The 18,974-nt window shown below is 37.9% G+C and overlaps 1 protein-coding gene across 1 annotated transcript in view; it reads left to right on the forward strand.

Annotated features, from left to right (window-relative positions):
• Positions 1-11,774, forward strand: part of Jmy (junction mediating and regulatory protein, p53 cofactor) — an 83,681-nt gene extending 71,907 nt beyond the window's left edge. The window contains 5 exon segments of the mRNA XM_015497894.2: positions 1,993-2,088; positions 3,205-3,597; positions 3,599-3,818; positions 4,666-4,976; positions 6,447-11,774. Coding sequence (XP_015353380.1) covers positions 1,993-2,088; positions 3,205-3,597; positions 3,599-3,818; positions 4,666-4,973 — 1,017 coding nt within the window. The 3' untranslated portion in view covers positions 4,974-4,976; positions 6,447-11,774.
• The last annotated feature ends 7,200 nt before the right edge of the window (positions 11,775-18,974 follow it).

Raw genomic sequence — 18,974 nt, forward strand, 5'->3', positions numbered from 1 at the left:
AAAAACTCATTAACAACTAAAAGAAAAGTAATACAATTTAAAAAATATTGATCCTTATTGTTATAATTTTTTTATGTAGCAGGTATATATCATAATATGTAGCTTGCGGTTAATAAAATATCACCTTTTTTATTTGAAGCTAGCTAGCATTTTCGTCTGAAATTACCCCCCACCCTTAGGTTTCAAGGAAGTAAGAAAGATCCCTGAGACTGCCTTTACTATCCCTTAACTAGAAGGTTCTCGGCCCATACTTTATGGGCATTCAATTTATAATTATACTAATAGTAGTCACCGAAATGGCCTCAAGAATAATAGTCATTGCCCTGAAAACATTTTCCATTTTTATTGAAGTGGGTTTTTGTTGTGTTTTGATTTTTTTTTGTTGTTGTTTGTTTATCTTACACCTCTTAATTTGGGTACATGCTAATTTATTTCAGATTTTATTTTAGGTTTTATTGTATTCTTATATTTAAATAATATCAAATTTTATTTAGTTATGTAAGAATCATGTTTTTATAACATTTTATTCAAAATAATTAGCCTATCACATCTCTTTTAGTTTCCTTCTTTCAGAGTTACATTTATTCTTCCCTCTCACATTTAAGGAATTAAAAGGAAGTAGGAGATGTCTTTATTTTATTCTTGGTGTCACCTCCACCCCCACCCCCACACCCCCACCCACCCCACCCGGTACTGGTGATTGAATTCCCAGGTGCTGTGCCACTGACCTACATCCCCAACTCTGTTTGGGGGAAGGTAATAAAATATTATTAACTGGTGGGAATAAAGGAGTGAGGTGACAAAATAAAAAGCATAGTGAAGGTTTGTATTCGAAAAGAACATTTTTAGAAGAATGAAAAGTTGATTTTTCTATGTGAAATTGATTATCTGAACAGGAAAACAAAGTCATAACCTATCATTTGCTTGACTAAAATATATTCTAGCAAATGAGATTTTATTGTACAGGTTTTATATGATTGAACAGTATGAGAAAAATTTAAAATTTCTATGTAGGTAAGTGCCATCTATAAGGTATGATATTAAGGCAAGTAATTGATGCATAACAGGAAGCATTTTTTTATAACTGCTGGTTATATTCATCAAAATACCATATAATATCTAAATGGCCAACTAACTTGTTGCTGGGTTTATCTCTAAAGTGATAGGCTTTGGTACCTTTGTCTAGTATGAAGTAACTATTTTTGTCGGTTTTTCTCTGTGTCTTCTATTTTGTTCCATTGGTCTTCTTGTCTGTTATGGTCCTAATACCATGCACCACAACAAAGATATTTTTGTTCATATAGCTCTTTAATAATTTAAGATCTGGGATTGTGATGCCTTTTGCTTAGTTTTTCTCGCTGTGAGGATTGCTTTGGCTATTCTGGGCCTCTTATTTTTCCAGATAAATTTCATGACTGCTTTTTCTATTTCTATAAAGAACTACATTGGAATTTTGTGGGAATTGCATTCCATCTGTATAGTGCTTTTGGTAGGATAACCATTTGACAGTATTAACTGCCTATCTGAGAATGCAGGAGGTAAAAATAGGCTGTAATAGGCTGTTGCTTCCTCTGGAAAAGGCTCACATCCTCCCTTGAATTTGTATCCATTGCTGTAATGCCCCAGAGGTGTCCACTCTGGAGATAGCCTGCATTCTCCCTTGAATATATACATATCTGCTTTCCTAAGTAAATCTTTGTCTCTAAAAATAAGTCAATTATATTTGAATTAACAGAATATAGTGGAAATAATTATTTAAGTCCAAAACTCACAAGATAAAAATAGGGATTTAATTTTACTTTATCATCAGTATGAATTTTGAAACAGTGACTTTTATTTAAAAACAGGGCTGCACATCATAGAACATTTTGTTCTCTTAAGTCATGTATTTTACATATTGGGAGAACATTGTGTGCATGTGTGTTTTCTCTATTAATGGCAAAAATGAATGGGACACAACATAATGGACTTATGGAATTATTTTTTTACCAGAAGAGAGAAAAAGTACATGATGAAGAGGAAAGAAAAAGTGCCTGGGTTAGTCAGGAGAGACAGAGAACGCTGGATAGACTTCGAACATTTAAACAGGTAATGGAAAGTATAGCCCATTTATTGTTTTTCAAACAGAGCTATACACACATCTCTTTATAAAATATAACTATGGCAGTTCTCTTCCCCCACCCCTTCCCACCAACTGTTTTGATATCATGGCCCCCTTTCTTCTGGTTGTTTCCAAAGTAAATATTCTTGTGATCTTTGGTACACAAAGAGTGGTATAAGATCGAGGTGTCTGGGAAACCTGGATTCCCTTTGCATTTTATAAAAATAGCCAATTTACAACTGACTAACCAGCTCAAATATCAACTTGTTACTGATTCCACATATATCAACCTATGAAGTAATGTATGGCGATGACCATTGGAGAATGGAAGAGTGGACCTATATATAGGAGAATTTCTTGAGCAGGTTCCTTGCCAGGCTAAGCCATGACTCTGAACAGATATAAAGAGTGTCTAAACCTTGAAGTGCTCTGAAGCCTTACTTCAATTCCTCTCTACTGAAGGAACTACCTTATAGGTGAAGTGAACTCTTAGTTGTACAGTGAAAAAAATGGGGTGCTGTGAGGGCATCCTTTATAAGAGGATAAGACTTGCATTAAGTAAATATTTTCTTAACAAGTGTTATTAATACTAGGTTTTCATGCAATAAATGATTTATAATGAGACTTCTCTGTATTAATCAATAATGCAAAAGATTTTATTCCTCTCCTTCACAGGTCAAAATGAATATATTATTCTCAGAGGTTTTATTACGCTACATAAACAATCAGTAAAAGAAGTTTCAAATTTTCTAATCCACAAGCATTGAAAAACATACAGGAAACTAATAGTTTTTTAGCTTTCTGCATATCAGTAGCATATGTTTGACATTATTTATGTTTTGTATTTTAAATATTCAGCTTATCCATTAAATAATTCATTAAATATTTTTTTAAAATGCAATAATTTTGAACAGTTGGCTTCTTAAATAGGTAAGACAAGCTGATGATAATAGTTTGAGGAGGTATTAGGCATTGTCATTCTAGTATTCTGGATTTTTTTTTTCCTGAAAAGTCACAAAAGAGCCAAAAATATCTTCAGTATAAGGACATACATAAATTGTTTTAATGTAATACAACCAGTTATAATAATTTTGTTATTTTAGAGGTACCCTGGGCAAGTCATACTTAAATCAACCAGATTACGACTGGCTCATGCGAGAAGAAAAAGTGCAGCAAGTCCTGTACCCCATGAGGATCCATGTGACTCTCTACCAGGGGTGTTGCAGGTAGAGGGAAAAACTGAAGAGGTGGGAGAAGGAAGAGGCCAGCTTGGGTCATCACAGACAACAGAATCCCAGCGCCTTGCACAACTTGAAGATAATTCATTAGCACAACTTGAAGCCACTTCATTACCTCTCAGTGGTGTTACCTCCGAACTGCCTCCCACTGCATCTCTTCCACTTTTGAATAGCAGTGACCTCGAACCATGTTCTGTTAGCACAGATCCACTCCCACCACCTCTCCCTCCTACACCCCCTCCACCCCCACCACCCCCTCCCCCTCNCACCCCCTCCCCCTCCTCCCCCTCTGCCTGTTGCAAAGGACAACACTGCCAACCCAGAGACACTGGAGAAAGATCTGCCTAGAAAGGAGGGGAATGAGAAGAGGATCCCGAAGTCTGCCAGCGCCCCCTCAGCACACCTTTTTGATAGCAGCCAGCTGGTTAGTGCCCGAAAGAAGCTCAGGAAGACTGCTGAAGGTTTGCAGAGGAGGAGAGGTAACTTGAAAGACATTTTCATGATCAACTGTTGCATAAAGTGAGGAATAATGACAGAACTTTATATTTTATTCTACTTTAAACAATTTAAAACATTTCTTTAAAAAAAATTTTTTTTTGTAGTTGTGTATGGTTTTATTTTATTTGTATGCGGTGCTGAGGATCCAACCCAGTGCCTCACACATGCTAGGCAAGTGCTCTGCCACTGAACTACAGCCCCAGCCTTAAAATATTTATCTTTGAACAACATTATTTCATAGTAAACAGGTCTTCAAGGTCACAGTAGAGGAGAATTCTCACCCACAGCAACAGATATGTACTGATACACATAAACGTGTACCTTCTTAGGCTATTTATTGGGTATGTTTTAAAAGTATGCCTTCTGAAGTGACTTGACCTGTTTGGTTGGTGGCTCTTTCTATGCTAGAGAAAAATCTGATTTTAAACCTGGGAGATGAGATAAAGTACTCATGGTCTAGGGATATATAGCTCAGTGATAGAGCATTTACCTAGCATGTACAAGGCCCTGTGTTCGGCCCAGCACCACAAAAACAAACAGTACAAAACAGTACTCACATAAGAAAGGGCTGGGAGACATTGGCAAAATCTTGTAACATTTTCTCACATTTTGGTATTGAGGTAAATTCTTTGTTTAAGAAAGCTAAGAAGTAGAGAAAGGTATGTACAATTTATTGCATGTCCAATATGTCTTAATAAAATTACTTCTAAAAAATAACAAGGAACTTTCCTTTAAACATTATGTAAAGCCATTTGCATATTACATTTTACTCTGGAGCCTTTCTGTGAAATATTTATTAATGTAATTGTTCTGTTTCATTTTCCAAAGTGAGCTCACCTATGGATGAAGTGCTAGCATCCTTGAAGCGTGGTAGTTTTCATCTGAAAAAGGTTGAACAGCGAACTCTGCCTCCTTTTCCTGATGAAGATGATAGTAATAATATCTTGGCACAAATAAGGAAAGGGGTAAAATTGAAGAAGGTACAGAAGGAAGTTTTGAGAGAATCCTTCACACTTCTGCCTGATACAGACCCTCTAACACGGAGCATCCATGAAGCTCTACGAAGAATTAAAGAGGCATCCCCTGAGTCAGAGGATGAAGAGGAGGTTTTGCCTTGCACAGACTGGGAGAACTGACAAGTAAATGGCCTGTTGTCTTTAATAGCATTCAGTATTACAGAATGGGGTCTGGTATTCCTTATTGAGTCTTAAGTTTATAGTATGGATCATAAGTTTGTAAATTTCTAGAAACCAAAGTAACAAAAAGCACTTTTTAAGGATTATTGCTATGTATATGCTATGTTTTTTATATCTTGCTCACTAAAATTTTCTGTAGAACAGCTATATCCCAAGTAAAGGGACAGTATTACTTCTGCCTTAAAAAAAGGAGGACTTTTTCAACTGAAGTACTTCCATTATGTATTCTGAGTTTTGATGTCTTCTTGCGGCCTGTAAAGTTTTCTAGTATCAATCTAGGAAAAAAAAAAATCATTGCATTGTCTGATTAGATTTCTAAACCTTTAAAACTACTCAGGCTTATCGCATTTACTGGATTGTCTAGACTAATTTGCAGGTTGTGTGTGTGTGTGTGTGTGTATAGAGACCCTAATTATGATCACTTTGTAGAACTGTATGACATATCACTTTTGGATTCCAAGATAATTTGAAACCATTTTTGCTTGTGCATGTGTACATTATGTCTTGTATATGAATGCAGATATCTAGAAATCTAGACATCTTGCTCATTATGTTAATGTCCAGCAACTCAGGTGCATCTGGAATCTTTTCTAGTTATTTGCAGATTATCCCCCACTTCACAGTTCTTGCTACTTTATTAAATTGTCTCCTGCTTGTAGCTTCTCAGTTTGCTGCTTAAACCTGCACTAAAACTACCACCTGGATGCATTATTGGTTAATGCCACAACATGGCTTTCACAGATGTGTATATTTTGGTTTTTATTTCTTACAACTGACTACAGTAGGCAGAGCTGGTACAGTGGCTCAGGCTGGCATACTCATTTGTCTTCTCCCACCCCACCAGAATCCTCTCTGATATATAGACATTGTAAGAGCATTATGTATAGCAACTGGCTGAGGTGTTATTTATAGTTTCTGGCTATTCATTTAGGCTGAAGAACATGTGCCACTTCAAAGAAAACAAAACAAACAAACAAAAAATCCTGCTTAAAACTTCACTGGAGTGGTTGGAGGCTGGGTTTTTCATTGTCTTTTTTGGGGGGTGGAGATTTCTGTGTGTTGTACAATGTTAAAAGAAACACTCTCAGATAATGTATGAGCTCAGATACATGTGAAGTCACTTTTAGGTGTGTGTGTCTATGCGTCAGTATTAGGGATTGAACCCAGAGGCATTCTACATTGAGCTACATCCCCAATCCTTTTCTTTTGTTATATGCTTCTTTTTTTGAATTCACCATCTTTTACCTATCTCTTCATCCCAGATAGTGTAAGTGTAAATGGTGTGCAGCACTGAGCCTTGCTTTAGTATATGCTTTTAAAAAGTTTGTGTGTATGCGTGTATATATGTTTATTGAGAGGGAGGAGAGAATATCTTTTTTTTTTTTTAATTCACTGTATTTTGTTTGCCAACAGGTAACTTAAAGAAGAAAAATACATACAGATGAAGATTGGTTCTGATTCTTTTGGAAAACAAAAGTTGAAGCTCTTGGTTCCACAGTTGGATTCCATTAGACCCAAAGTATATTGACTCAGTTGTATGGGGGAAAAAAAAAGGAAGCACAATTGGCAAATTATTACTTTTACAGTCATTCCAATAGATAATGGTTAAGATGATTTTTAAATGTGCAATGTTCCTATCTGTGATGAAGAAAGGCCTCCTGGAGATGGCTGTTTTTTTAATGCACCTTCCCTTCCCCCATCCATATATATATATTACTTGTAGTGGCCAGTTAAACTGGGAGTTGCTATGAGTTGGAAGAACACTGGGCTGACAGAGATCTACTGTGAGCTGTTTTGGGACTGCTTTGAGATCCATCTTTCAGTGTACTGAAAGGAAGGACATCTGCTGAAACACAGAGTTTCTTCCGTATCAGCTTACAGAAATAGTACTATATTCTGAAAAAGAAGTTTATCATGGTAGCAATAGGTCAGGAATTATAATCAGATGGAAATATACTTAAAAATTTTAACAGTTCTCATCTCCAAAGGAATTTTCATAAATGATGTTCAACATCTGAAAGATCAATGGAGATACACCTATTAATGTGTGTACCAAACATGATAACATTTAACAAGGCATATTTTTAGAAGGCTACACAGTCTACACTTTGTAAGGGTTTGAAGTTAAAATTTCCATGCCTTTAAATAGCTTTTCATAATTCTGAATTTATAATGGTTTGAATTTTATGTGCATCCTTGTTTATGAGAAGCAATACTTTGTAATTTGATAATGTTTCAAATTATTTTTAGTCTTTTTGTTTGAACTGTTGCTTGATCACCATAACTCATGACTTTCCTATTGAGAATCAAAAAGGAGGATTCAATAGTAGGGATGCAGATCATAACTCTTTATCATGCACCATTAAGTTTTTGTTATGCTCCACAGTGTAAAGCATGTGCTCCACAAAGATGCAGAAAGTAGACAGGCAGGAAAGCCTCTTTGGCTGGCATTTCACTATCTTGAAATGCTTTGAATGGAACATTGGGAGAGAGCCTTTGTTATTAAATTTTTATCTTACAATATATAGGGCTAGGTTCTGATTTGCTGTAAGGAACTCTATATGAATGAAGTTGTCATGGATTGTCAGGAGGATTGTTGTGGGCTTACATGAAGGGAGCAGATATGCTGGACCCTGTTTAATAGTACTCCATAGAGTATAATTCTGCATAAGACAGATCTCGGCCTTTATTTGGAGGGAGTCCAGGATAGAAGTATCACTTTATGTCATAAGGCAGTTCTCCGACTTACTCCCAGAAAGTAGTATTGGAGTAAAAGTTACTCAGTGTATGTGAATTAGTTTTCCTGGAAGGAAAAAAGCTCACAACTCTTTTGTCATTATTGAATATTATTTTCATTAACAAAAATTCCCAGCAGCAGGAGGTTATATAAACAAAATCTTTTTGTTCAAACATTAGTAATATATTTATTGATGAGACTAGGAATTTCTGCACAACATTTTCATGATACATTGGTTCTAGTCCCAGCATAAGTCCCGTGTCTTGTCTGGGATGATTAGTAGTACACATCTAATATATATAAACTTTAGTGGGGGTGGGTGCATATCCTTTATAACTTCAGTAAAGCATTAAAGTATGCTTTTAACCCAAAGAGCCATTCGTTAGATTAATATATTTGCAAATTTTTAAATTTAGAAAACTTTTTAAAAAACCATGGATCCATCTAATCCATCTATTTTGTGTGTGTGTGTGTGTATCCATGTATCAGTATTTCATGTGTCAAGTGTTTTGGATGCTTGTTCATAACCTAACTTTTATTCATTTTTTTCAATTTCGGAAAAATACAGAAGGATGTAATGTTAAATTAACAACAACAAACACTGGACCCTTCATGTTGAGAGAATTGCTACCCATTAGTACTATCGCTGGGATTCTATTATAAAGCAATCTCACTTTAAAAAGGCTCCTGTGATCTGTCTTTAGCCACCTTGTAATCAGCTGGTGATGTGGCTCAGTGTAGAGTGCTTACCTACATGTATGAGGAGGCCCTGCGTCCCATCGTCAGGGAGAGATTCACATGGCTACTTCCACAAAATTACAAATTACTGTAGGTCACATACCATCGTAGTTAAAAGAACGAGGGTCCACTTGTCTAAAATGAGTATCAATTGAACCCCCGTTTTAAAGCAGTATCAGAACCCTACAAAAGCATGATCTTTTTTCCTTGCCTCTAATAAAATGCAGATATTTGCTTTAATATTAAACTAGCATATATTTGTTATGGTACTTACAAATGATCACATTTCCAGTTCCAAACTTGCCCGTATTTTTTTGTGTTGCTCAGAATATTTGACAGTTGTATTTCTGAATTCACAAACAGCTGCTTGCTTATGCTGAGTCAATTTAGAAGTTAATTTACCAATTTAGTCTCAATTGCAGTATATTTAAAATGGGGGAAACAAGTAGATGATGACTTGGAGATGTTTTGAGGTTCATGTTAACCGCTCACTTGAATGTCAGTTTCAGATATTTCCCCTAATAATGCAACCAAAATTATACATATAGGACCAGTGTAGATGTAGAGGAAAGGTATTCTGAATGCTTTGAAATCCTAGTTGGTGGTTTAGCAGTATGAGGTAATGCCTGACGAGTGGGAATTTTTAAAGGGTGAACACTTTTTCTGTTTATTTGAAGTATATTTTATAGGCTCTTTGAGTTTGTGAGCAGGATAAAAAACCATCATTCCTTAGTTCTTCATTGTGGAGCCGATACATTTCTGTAAAATGCATCTTTAAGGATAATGGTAGACGGTCATAAGTCAATGAGGTGTGGTATTTCCACAGAAAGAATATGGAACTTTGCTGAGCATTTTATTGGGAGGGGTGGGGGGGGTCACTTTTTGTGTCATACCATGTCAAACTATAAAGCATAAATAGCCATTGTGGACACTAAGAATCATACTCTTATTTGAGTGGAACACAAAAGGAATGGGCACTAGCCTTGCTATATGGAATGAGTTCAGTAAACAATACAACTTAATTTTATACATTTCCTAAGACGACTTTTTTTTTCCGTGGTACCGGGGATTGAACCCCAGAGGCACTCAACCACTGAACCACATTCCCAGCCCCTTTTATTTTTTATTTTGAGACAGGGTCTTGCTAAGTTACCTAAGACCTCACTAAGTTGCTGAGGCTGGCTTTGAACTTTTGATCCTCCTGCCTCAGCCTCCTGAGTCACTGGGATTATAGACATGCACCACCACACCCAGTTGACTCCATTTTTAAATTACATTCACTGAGTGTATTTATTTAATTCAGTGCTTTTTAGCATAAAGAAAGCTTTTTTTTCTCCTTTTACAAACACAAGGATTTTTTTTTTTCAGCTTTATTATTTAACTATTATGCACTTACCACCAGATACCAACCTGTAAATACTATTGGGTCCTTGCAGGCCTTATCAGGGAGTTGAAATTTCTTATACTTTGCCAGGTTATTTATAAACAAAACAAAATACCATGTAAGCATTTTAAAGCTGTTGCAGACACTTTGTTAAAAATACAACTATTGGATAATGAAAACTGAAACATTTAGTTTTACCTAATTCTTGCACTGAATATAAATTGTGATATAAAGTTAAATGTGCATTTTAAACAGATATTTATTTCCCATTTATTGCTTACGATAGAAAAAGAACTATGCTAATGTTAAGAGAATTGACCAGCAAGATTCATTTTAAATTGAAGAGGGGTAAGAAAGTAGAAGTACCTTACTGCTGGGTGTATTGCATTTATTTAGTGCTACTGAATAAGTCAGTAGTAATTTCTGATCTTGCTGAAAAAAGTCAAGTCCTCTTTAGTTAAAGCACATTAAGAAGAGTCTCTGCCTAATTGCTTTGTAAAATGAAGCAATGTTATTTTTTATCCTATATTGTAATTTAAAGGTTTTTCCTACAAAATGAGTTTATATTGTTGCCTAAACTATCATGTATGTAAACAGAGGTTTTTAAAGGTGGGAGGGAGTCTGGATTGTGTGTGCACACGTGTGCGCATGCACATGTATGCTGTTTGCCCATTGACTTATTTCAAGGGTGTTTATTCTAAAAATTCATTTTGCCTACAGTAAATGTACAACTTGGCATTTGTACAATTTAATTGCTTAAATTCCAAATTTCAGATGTTTTGCCCCTGCTACAAGTACACTTATTCTGCTATTGTAATGTGCACGTACAGAGGATACCTCTGAGGTTGGCATGTTAGAGAGTTGCGGTCATTTGTTTTGAGGGTTAGAGGAAGGTTTTTTGTTTTTAATTCAGGTACAAATAAGATCAGTATCGGAAGTTGACAGCAGGTAGGAAAGACTTGGTTAGATGAAAGCAAAAGATATGGGTGGGTATTGGTCATAGAGTTGAGTTTTAACACAGGAATTTTCTTTTAATTTGCATGTTCTATGGTTAACTATCAAGGGTATAAGAAGTTATTCCAGCTTTCCCCATATTAAGTACGTTGGTTTTAAGAAGTCTTCATAATCACAAGGCATTTCCCCTTCATTTGTGTACAAAGAAGGGTAGACAGTGCAATCCATATAGTGACTTCTAACTTATTTAGCTTTTACAGAATCCCCACTGGCGCACTGAATCTCTCCTTGTACTGTATATCTTGCCAAGTGTGAAACCATAATATGTAGTTTATGATAAATGGAAGGCCACAGATCATTTTGCATGAATAAGTCCATTAGGATGAATGAAACTGACATTCCTTTTTTTTTTTTTTTTAAGCCATTCTTGGTAAATGAAAATTATAATGGCAAATTGATTCACCATTTACTAGCTTTGTGCAATATTATAAAGGTAGAAGCAAAACACTAGCACATTGTGCTTGGCTTTTAAGGATGGCTTTATCATTACATTATATGGACAGTGTGCACAGTGTATTTTAAATGCCATCTCTTGCAAATTTACAATACTTCAATATGCTCAGTTAACATTCTGAAGTATTAAAAGTACAAAGAAAATACTAAGCAAGCATTTATAGCAATACTATGAAATCTCCAATAATTGTTTTGAACATTGCCTTTTCCTCTTTAGTGCAACTTTTCTGCATTGTTAATTATTGTATTGCTTTATATTTCATGTTTTTTACACTCATGACTTCAGAGTTAAGTACTTGTACACCAAGTATTGCAATCACCTTTCTCTTATTGTACATGCAGTGTAACAACATACAGTTTTGGTGCTTAACAATATTCCTTTTTTTCTTTAATAAAGGATATTTATTTGAATTAACCTGATTTTGTTTGTTTAAAGTAGTGTTGATGGTAGGTATTTTCATTTCAAATATAGGAGGAGCACAGCAGCTTTTGCATAGCTTTCATACCATGCTATGACGTATAGAACAAGATCCAGGGACTCTCCTCCCCTGGACTTCTGCCTCTTCCTAGGTGCTGTTTATGAAGTATAACAGTGGCAGCTTTGTTTTAATTACATTCATGCTGTTTGTGTAAATATCCACAAAGTTTGGAAATGCTGATTTCCAACATCAAAGTGTCTTTAAATGATCATCTAAATTGGGGTTGATTATTAGGTAATTAACCTATCCAGTTTCTCTCAGGACAGTTTAATTCCAAGAACAATTAAAAGGTTTGTTATCCCCCAAAACAAAGGATGTGGTGTGTCATCAGATGTTTTGTGTTGTCAGACTGATGAGAGACTGGGATGCTATCAGCCTTATGTTATTTCAAGATATTTTAAATCTTAAGTTTTCAAATTTGCAGATGTCCTGCAGTACGTAGATGCATATATAAACTAGAAAAAAAAATCAACACCATCAAGTGTATCACCTGTACAGGAGATCCCCTCTTCCAGCAGGAGCAAGAATGAGCCATGTGGGCATGTGCTGTTGTAATGTTGTAATTTTACTTGAAGTCACAGCATGCAGAAGCCATCCTATGGTTAGAGCAGATAAGTTGCCAACAACCCTCCCTGAGTTTTATAGGCCAAAATGATTTTTCATGCTTAAAGAAAGACCCAAACCTCTGGGACCTAATTTCACCGAGTGATCACGTTCCAGTGGTTCAAATATTCTTATGAGAAATCACTTGGTTTTCCTTACAGGCCATGTTGTCACTCACCGTTTTCAGGAACAGGCTGGCCTGCAGTATATAGGTCAGATCCATGTGTTTGAAAGAGGATGTTATCCCTGGAACTTCTGACATCTGTCATAAAATGCAACAATGAATTGACTGCCGTGTCCCTTGCTGGGAGGGTTTCCGAGGCCAGTGATGACTCATTCCTAAGCCTCAGCATCACACTCATTACCGTACAGTGTCGCCTGGACGCAGCCTCTCCCGCCTCAATCATGCTTCCACCAAGTTGGCAGCATGCAGTTAGCTGTGGCACTCATGGATGGGTTGGGACAGAAGAGCACCTTCCTAAATATTTCCGGGCTTTTTCCTCTGTTGCCATATTCTTCCTCTCACTCTTTCCCTTGGCTCTTACTAACATTTGTGTCATAACTGCTCCCAATTTAACTTTCTTCTGGCCTGTACCTCTTCTCGGCACTTCAGGTCTCTGCATTCAGCTAATGACTTCATTTGGATGCCTTAACATGTCTCAGAACATGGTCAGAAATGGTTCCCTTGACCACACTGTTGTCAAAGTCTAAACCCAGAGCTTCCCTTTTACCAGTAACAGTTTATCTAGTTTCACTATTCAGAACCTAGAAGCTATCCTTTACCCCTTTCCCAACCTAACTACCTCCAGTCCTCCAAGGCCCATCAGACCTACTGATTTACATATGCCACCCATCAACTTCTCTCTCCCCTAAAACTCTGGTTCAAACAACCCTACCTTTTATCTCTCAATTGTCCTTCTGCAGTAGCCTCCACCAGATCTTTCCACTATCACTTTTCTCTGTACATCTCCACCCACAAAATAGTGAGATGGTGTCTTTGCCCTGAATAAAACCTCCAGTCTCCTTTTATGGACTAGAAGAGAAGGCTGGATGTGACTTGACCCTTGCTGTCAGCCCCTTGCTGTTAACTTCCTTAGCTCTGAGCATGTGTAATCTCGGGACCTATGCACAAACTCTGCCTTCTTCCTGGCTTTGTTTTTTAGTATGACCAGCTTAGGGTCTCCCCAAAATTCATGAGTTCAAGTAGTAACCTCTAGTACCTGAGAATGTGTCCTTATTTGGAGTCTTGATAAAGATGAGCAAGTTAAATTGATTTCATTAGGGAGTTCACTAATCCAATATGACTAGTGTCTTTGTTAAAAAAATGAAGTTTGGACACAGACATGTAGAGGGTAGACAACATGAGAGATATAAAGAGAAGGCTGTCTACAAGCCCTGTTAAGAGTTCCTAGTACATGAGTGTTAGCATCATTATCCTCCTGAAGATACAATGCCAAGATTATCCACAAAGACACTACAAAGGTTAGAGCAATTTAGAGGCAAAAACATCTGAGACCAGAAATAATGCTCCTGGACAAGTCTGAAAAAGTATATATATAATGTTTTAGTATATATTTCATCTGAGAATTCATACGAGTCATTCATGTTTCACAGAATAAATGCTATTCAGTAGGAGACTCTACATTAATAACAAAACCCCTTACCTTCATATTCACTCTCAGAGGGTTGGATGTAACCAAAAAAATGCAGAATTTCTACTTTATAACTTGACTGAAATGCAATTCTGAGAATCAAACTCTTCTGGAGAGTCACACTGTGGCTGTGGTTCAGTGGGAGGACATGTGTGTAGTCCTGGGTTCAGTGCCCAGTACTGGAAAAAGAAAATTCCCAAAATATGAACGTCAATGAACATCAAGTATGGTGGACTGGAAATGCTTCATTTGGTACTTCTTCCTAAATCCCTAGCAATTGTGTGAAAGATGCACAAGGGGAAAAGACAACGGCTTCTTGGAGGCAGCCGACCTGAGAGTGCAGTGGACTGAGCAGCAATGCAACCTGAGGGCCTGGAGCTTGGAGGCGCCATTGCTATTTAAAGGTGGGGGTGAGGAGCAAGGCTGAGCGGAGGGAGGGAGGTGAAAAATTTGAAACTGGAGCAGTTGGATTATACCCCACCCCCACACCCTCCTTTCCCTCTGCCAGACATTAGAGGCTCATTCTCTGGATAAAACAAGCCAGAGAAGATCTGGACTCGAATGCTAGGGGCAAAAAGAAAGTAAAGGTAATGCTGGCGGATTAAATTAACATCTACCTTCAGAGCCACAAGACCCTTGGTTACCTTCTCCCCGGTTCTGGGAGGGTCCTCAGCCAGGTGTACGTAAATTCCAGAGGGGTCTGAATATCTCTCCATGGAGAAAGTAGATGCCCCCTGAAAAAAGACCTGATGTGTTGACATCTTGGGGGAGGTGGAAAGTGATTGACAGGCACAGTACCAGTCAGCTCCAGAATGTTACTGTAGAACCTGAACAGGCTACTTGGAGTCACCGTCAGAAAGTCTCTGCACAATGGACAGAGACCAAAACAAGCACCCCGAAGAAAGCAACTCGTAGGAAACATACAACTCAGGGATTGGGAGAAAAATTAAACTACCTTTTATCAGAAAATACTGCATCTTTGAAACAAGAATATGTTACAATAAAAAGGAATATTCTGAGGACAAGGAATGACACCAACTAAAACTGGGATAGCTGAAGTTACAAAATCAACACAGTTTAAAAGATGATGAGGCATCTTTTTTTTTTAAATTACAGCTAAATAAACAGCTACAAAGCAATAATAAAAGGGATGATTAGATGATTAATTTAACTGATTCACATTAATGCCCGAAAGAAATGGAGGAGAGGAAATTGCTTAAGAAGCTCACAGTTCTGTAGGCAACTGTTGTAGTTGGGCTTGTTTTATGTGTCCTACATTGTCATCTGAGGACATTCCAGCAAGATGAGGACTCAAACTCCCAGACACCTCCCAGAAGAGCTGTCCCTCACTGCCTGGAACCAAACGTCACTGGTCATATAGACACAAGTGATTTTGTTGTGGGGCAGAATCCAGAGGAAGGTCTGGGGAATGAATGGAAAGTCAGGAAGTTGAAATAACGTGAACAATGGTCTTTCAGAATCTTACAGTCAAGGAAAAAAAAACATTAGCTATAGGGATTAGGAAGAATGCGTTTTAAGGCAAGAGGCACAGGGCATACTTGTGTGATTAAGAAAACGGTTGGGATGAGGCTCGGTGGTAGAGCACTTGCCTGGCACATGTGGGACCTGGAGTCCATCCCCAGCATGATGGTGGGGTGGGCAAATAAAAAGTAAAAGTAACTTGAAATAGCAATCAAAAAATAAACAACTACATTCATAATTTTTGAAGAATGGAAAAGAACACTACCTAATTCAGATGCCAAAATGCCTTAGACTTCAATGATTGAAGGAATTAGAGGAGGTGCAAAAATAAGGCTCCCATAGTTATATAATGAACATGAAATAGCCATAGATCTATTCTGGTCATTAAAAGATTTTCTAGAAAAGGTTAGTTCTCATTTAAGGTCAGGCATTTTATTATCCACTTGCTTGACAAGTGATGTAGTGATTCAACAGGATTCACTACACACCTACAGTACACCATGGTGGACACGTATGTATCTACAGTAAGGGGTGACAGAGATGGCTGGGTTGCAACTAAGAAGGCCAGGTGTCTGTCTTAATGGTACTCCGTAAAGTGGGATGCGCTGGATGTCTACATCAGACTCACGCACAGTCCCACCACATCTCACATCTGAAACAAAAGGAGCCTCAGGAGAACACAAAAAAGGAGGCACACAGCCTACAAGAGGAACTGCTGGAAGGGTGTGCAGCCTCACCCCTGCAGTCACCTCCCAGAAGAGCTGTCCCTTGCTCCCTGGAGAACCTAGGAGTCCACTCAGGGTATCAGGAAACACTAGTGCTGCTTATCCTGAGTGGCTTATTCTAGCAACCTGGAATCTTCCTCCTGAAGGTCCTGTCCTGGTCATTCTGCTACTGTGGCAACTGATTTCCTAGGAAACCTGCGAGAAGAAGAGTCACAAGAGCACAGTGGGTGGAAAGGGCCGCGAACACTGCTCTCACACGACTGTCATTCTGTCTTCCAAACCAGTCCCAGCACTGGCACTATGCTTGCTCACTGCCCAGATGTCACTGGGGCAGATCACAGTGACCTGTATGGGGAACGTCCTGCCAGGCTCTACAATACCAGGTTCAAGCCGGGGAGGTTAGGGTGCTGCCAAAATCTGGGCTTGCCAGGCTGTGGCTTAAAAATCAGAGCCACGTTGGACTGAATGTTAGTTCAGTTTTCAGAAAGGCCTAATTTACTCCCTGGCAGTGGTTGATTCACTGCAAGAATGTGATTCAACTTCAATCAAGAAAGTGCTCTGATGAATGTTCTCCCTGGGTAAAATGTCTGCTCTTTCAATAGCCATCAAGAAAAAAATTATATGCAAAGAATAAAAGGAACAGTAATGACCAAGAAGCATTTCACAGTCACAGAGAATGTTCCTAACAAGAAGTAATCTATTTTTACAAATGCAAATGAGAATGGAAATTTAACATGGTCATTTCCACCATGCAGCAGGCTTTTATAATTGCTGCCAAGTTCTATGATCATAAATGCCTCTCATTCATTCACTTGCCTGCCAAGGTTTGACCCTTAGGCTTCTCAAAGTAGTTCAGAACTGGGGATTTCCTGCCTCTCATCTAGAACCCAGTCTTTTTTTTTTTTTTTTTTTAAATATAGCTTTAGCTAAAGATCTTGAAGAAACTGAGAACACAGGAGATGAAGACACCTGCCATCGGGTTACATGGTGTGCTAAATAGGTCACGTGTGTGAAGAATACCAGCAAAAACAAGCATGTGGAGTTCTTTATGGAAGCAGATGCCAAGAAATGTTCATTGCACTAGTCATGGGCTATCAACATTGGAAATACCCTTAGTCATCACTTAAATAGGGTGACACATCTTCTCTACCTACAATCTAGTAGGAAAAAGCAGTTTTGAGCATAAGCTTCTGACAAAAGCTCTGGAGCCCCTGAGATTTAGTAGACGTAAAGAGACCTCACTTCTTCCTAGGGCCAGGACTGTCACTCAAAGGGCTTGGCCCTTAAGAATTGGAGCAGCCCTGAGCTTTATGGGGACACTTAACACTTTATGGAATGCAAAACTGCTAGTAATGGACTTGGCTTGAGTTCATTTAAATGGAATCCAGTGGAAATATTTGTTCCCTCTTCATTCTCATTCGCAATAAAAATGGAATAAAATCACTGATCACATTTTTTAAAAAAATTCAAAAACAAAAATTCAAAATCCAAACCCTAAAACCTCTAATTAAAAATCACATTTAATTAGGATAGAAATTCTAATTAAAACAGCTAATATTTTCTCTCCATGTGGATACCAACATGATTCTTGAAGTGATATTTGTAAGATCATTCTTAGCAATAACAGCAAATCTTATTTTACTAATTTGTACTGGGGATTGAACCCAGGGGCACTTCACCACTTAGCCACATCCCCACCCCTTTTTAATTTTTACTTGAGACAGGGTCTTGCTAAGTTGCTGAGGCTGACCTCGAACTTGGATCCTCCTGCCTCAGCCTGAGTAGCTGGGATTACAGGTGTGCGCCACCATGCTCAGCAGCAAATCTTTTTTTAGATGAGATACCACTTGATGCATGACATTTTAAGTACTGCAATCAGGTATATCAGAAAATAAACATTTTGAGGAAAAAAATGTCAACTGAAAGAACTTGAACGTAACCTTAACAATAAATAAAATGACATGTATACCTCTAAGAAAAAAACATCGAGAAGAAAATTTATGATATGAAAAGAATATATTGATTGAGTTTTTTTCCTGATAGAACTCTTTATTTTAACAAAGTGAGAACAACTGGAATAGAATGCAAAAATTCTTTGAACCAAAAAATGAAGGAGAAAAAAATAACAACTTACTGAGAAACCAGAAGCCCCACGGTCCTCGCACCTGCACCTCAACATCAGGCTGAATTTCAAAGGCACTTTTGTGGTTTCTATGCTGCTCTACATGGCATAGTTTTGAGGAACCTATACATATTCTGGCCCCGCAAACATGGTCAGCTCCCAGTGTGCAACAAGAACTCTCCGTGCTCAGGCAAGGTGCACCAGAATATTCATGTTGAAATCTAAGTTGAAGGGGGTTCTTTGTTGGAGACAGCGTATGAAGAAAGGCTAAGAAGTTTCTCTAAATGGAACAATGTGGTGTTACTCCCCTTTTGTCACACCGACTTCCCTCTCTGTATTCGCTCTCCACACCAACGACCCTGAGTGGGTCTCTTTTCTAGAGGATGGGAAAATAGAAGCCTGGGCACCAATACTGTCAGTATTGCTGCCAGAATTTTAGCATCCAGAATCCCAGGGCCTGGTTTTCCGAAAACCTGTCCCCAAGGCTCTGTTGAGGCTAGGTGCATTAGTGTACTCTGGCACAAGTGGAAAACTGTATTTAGAGTGTAAATG

This window comes from Marmota marmota, unplaced genomic scaffold, assembly GCF_001458135.2.
Source record: "Marmota marmota marmota unplaced genomic scaffold, marMar, whole genome shotgun sequence".
In the NCBI taxonomy this organism is placed as follows: domain Eukaryota; kingdom Metazoa; phylum Chordata; class Mammalia; order Rodentia; family Sciuridae; genus Marmota; species Marmota marmota.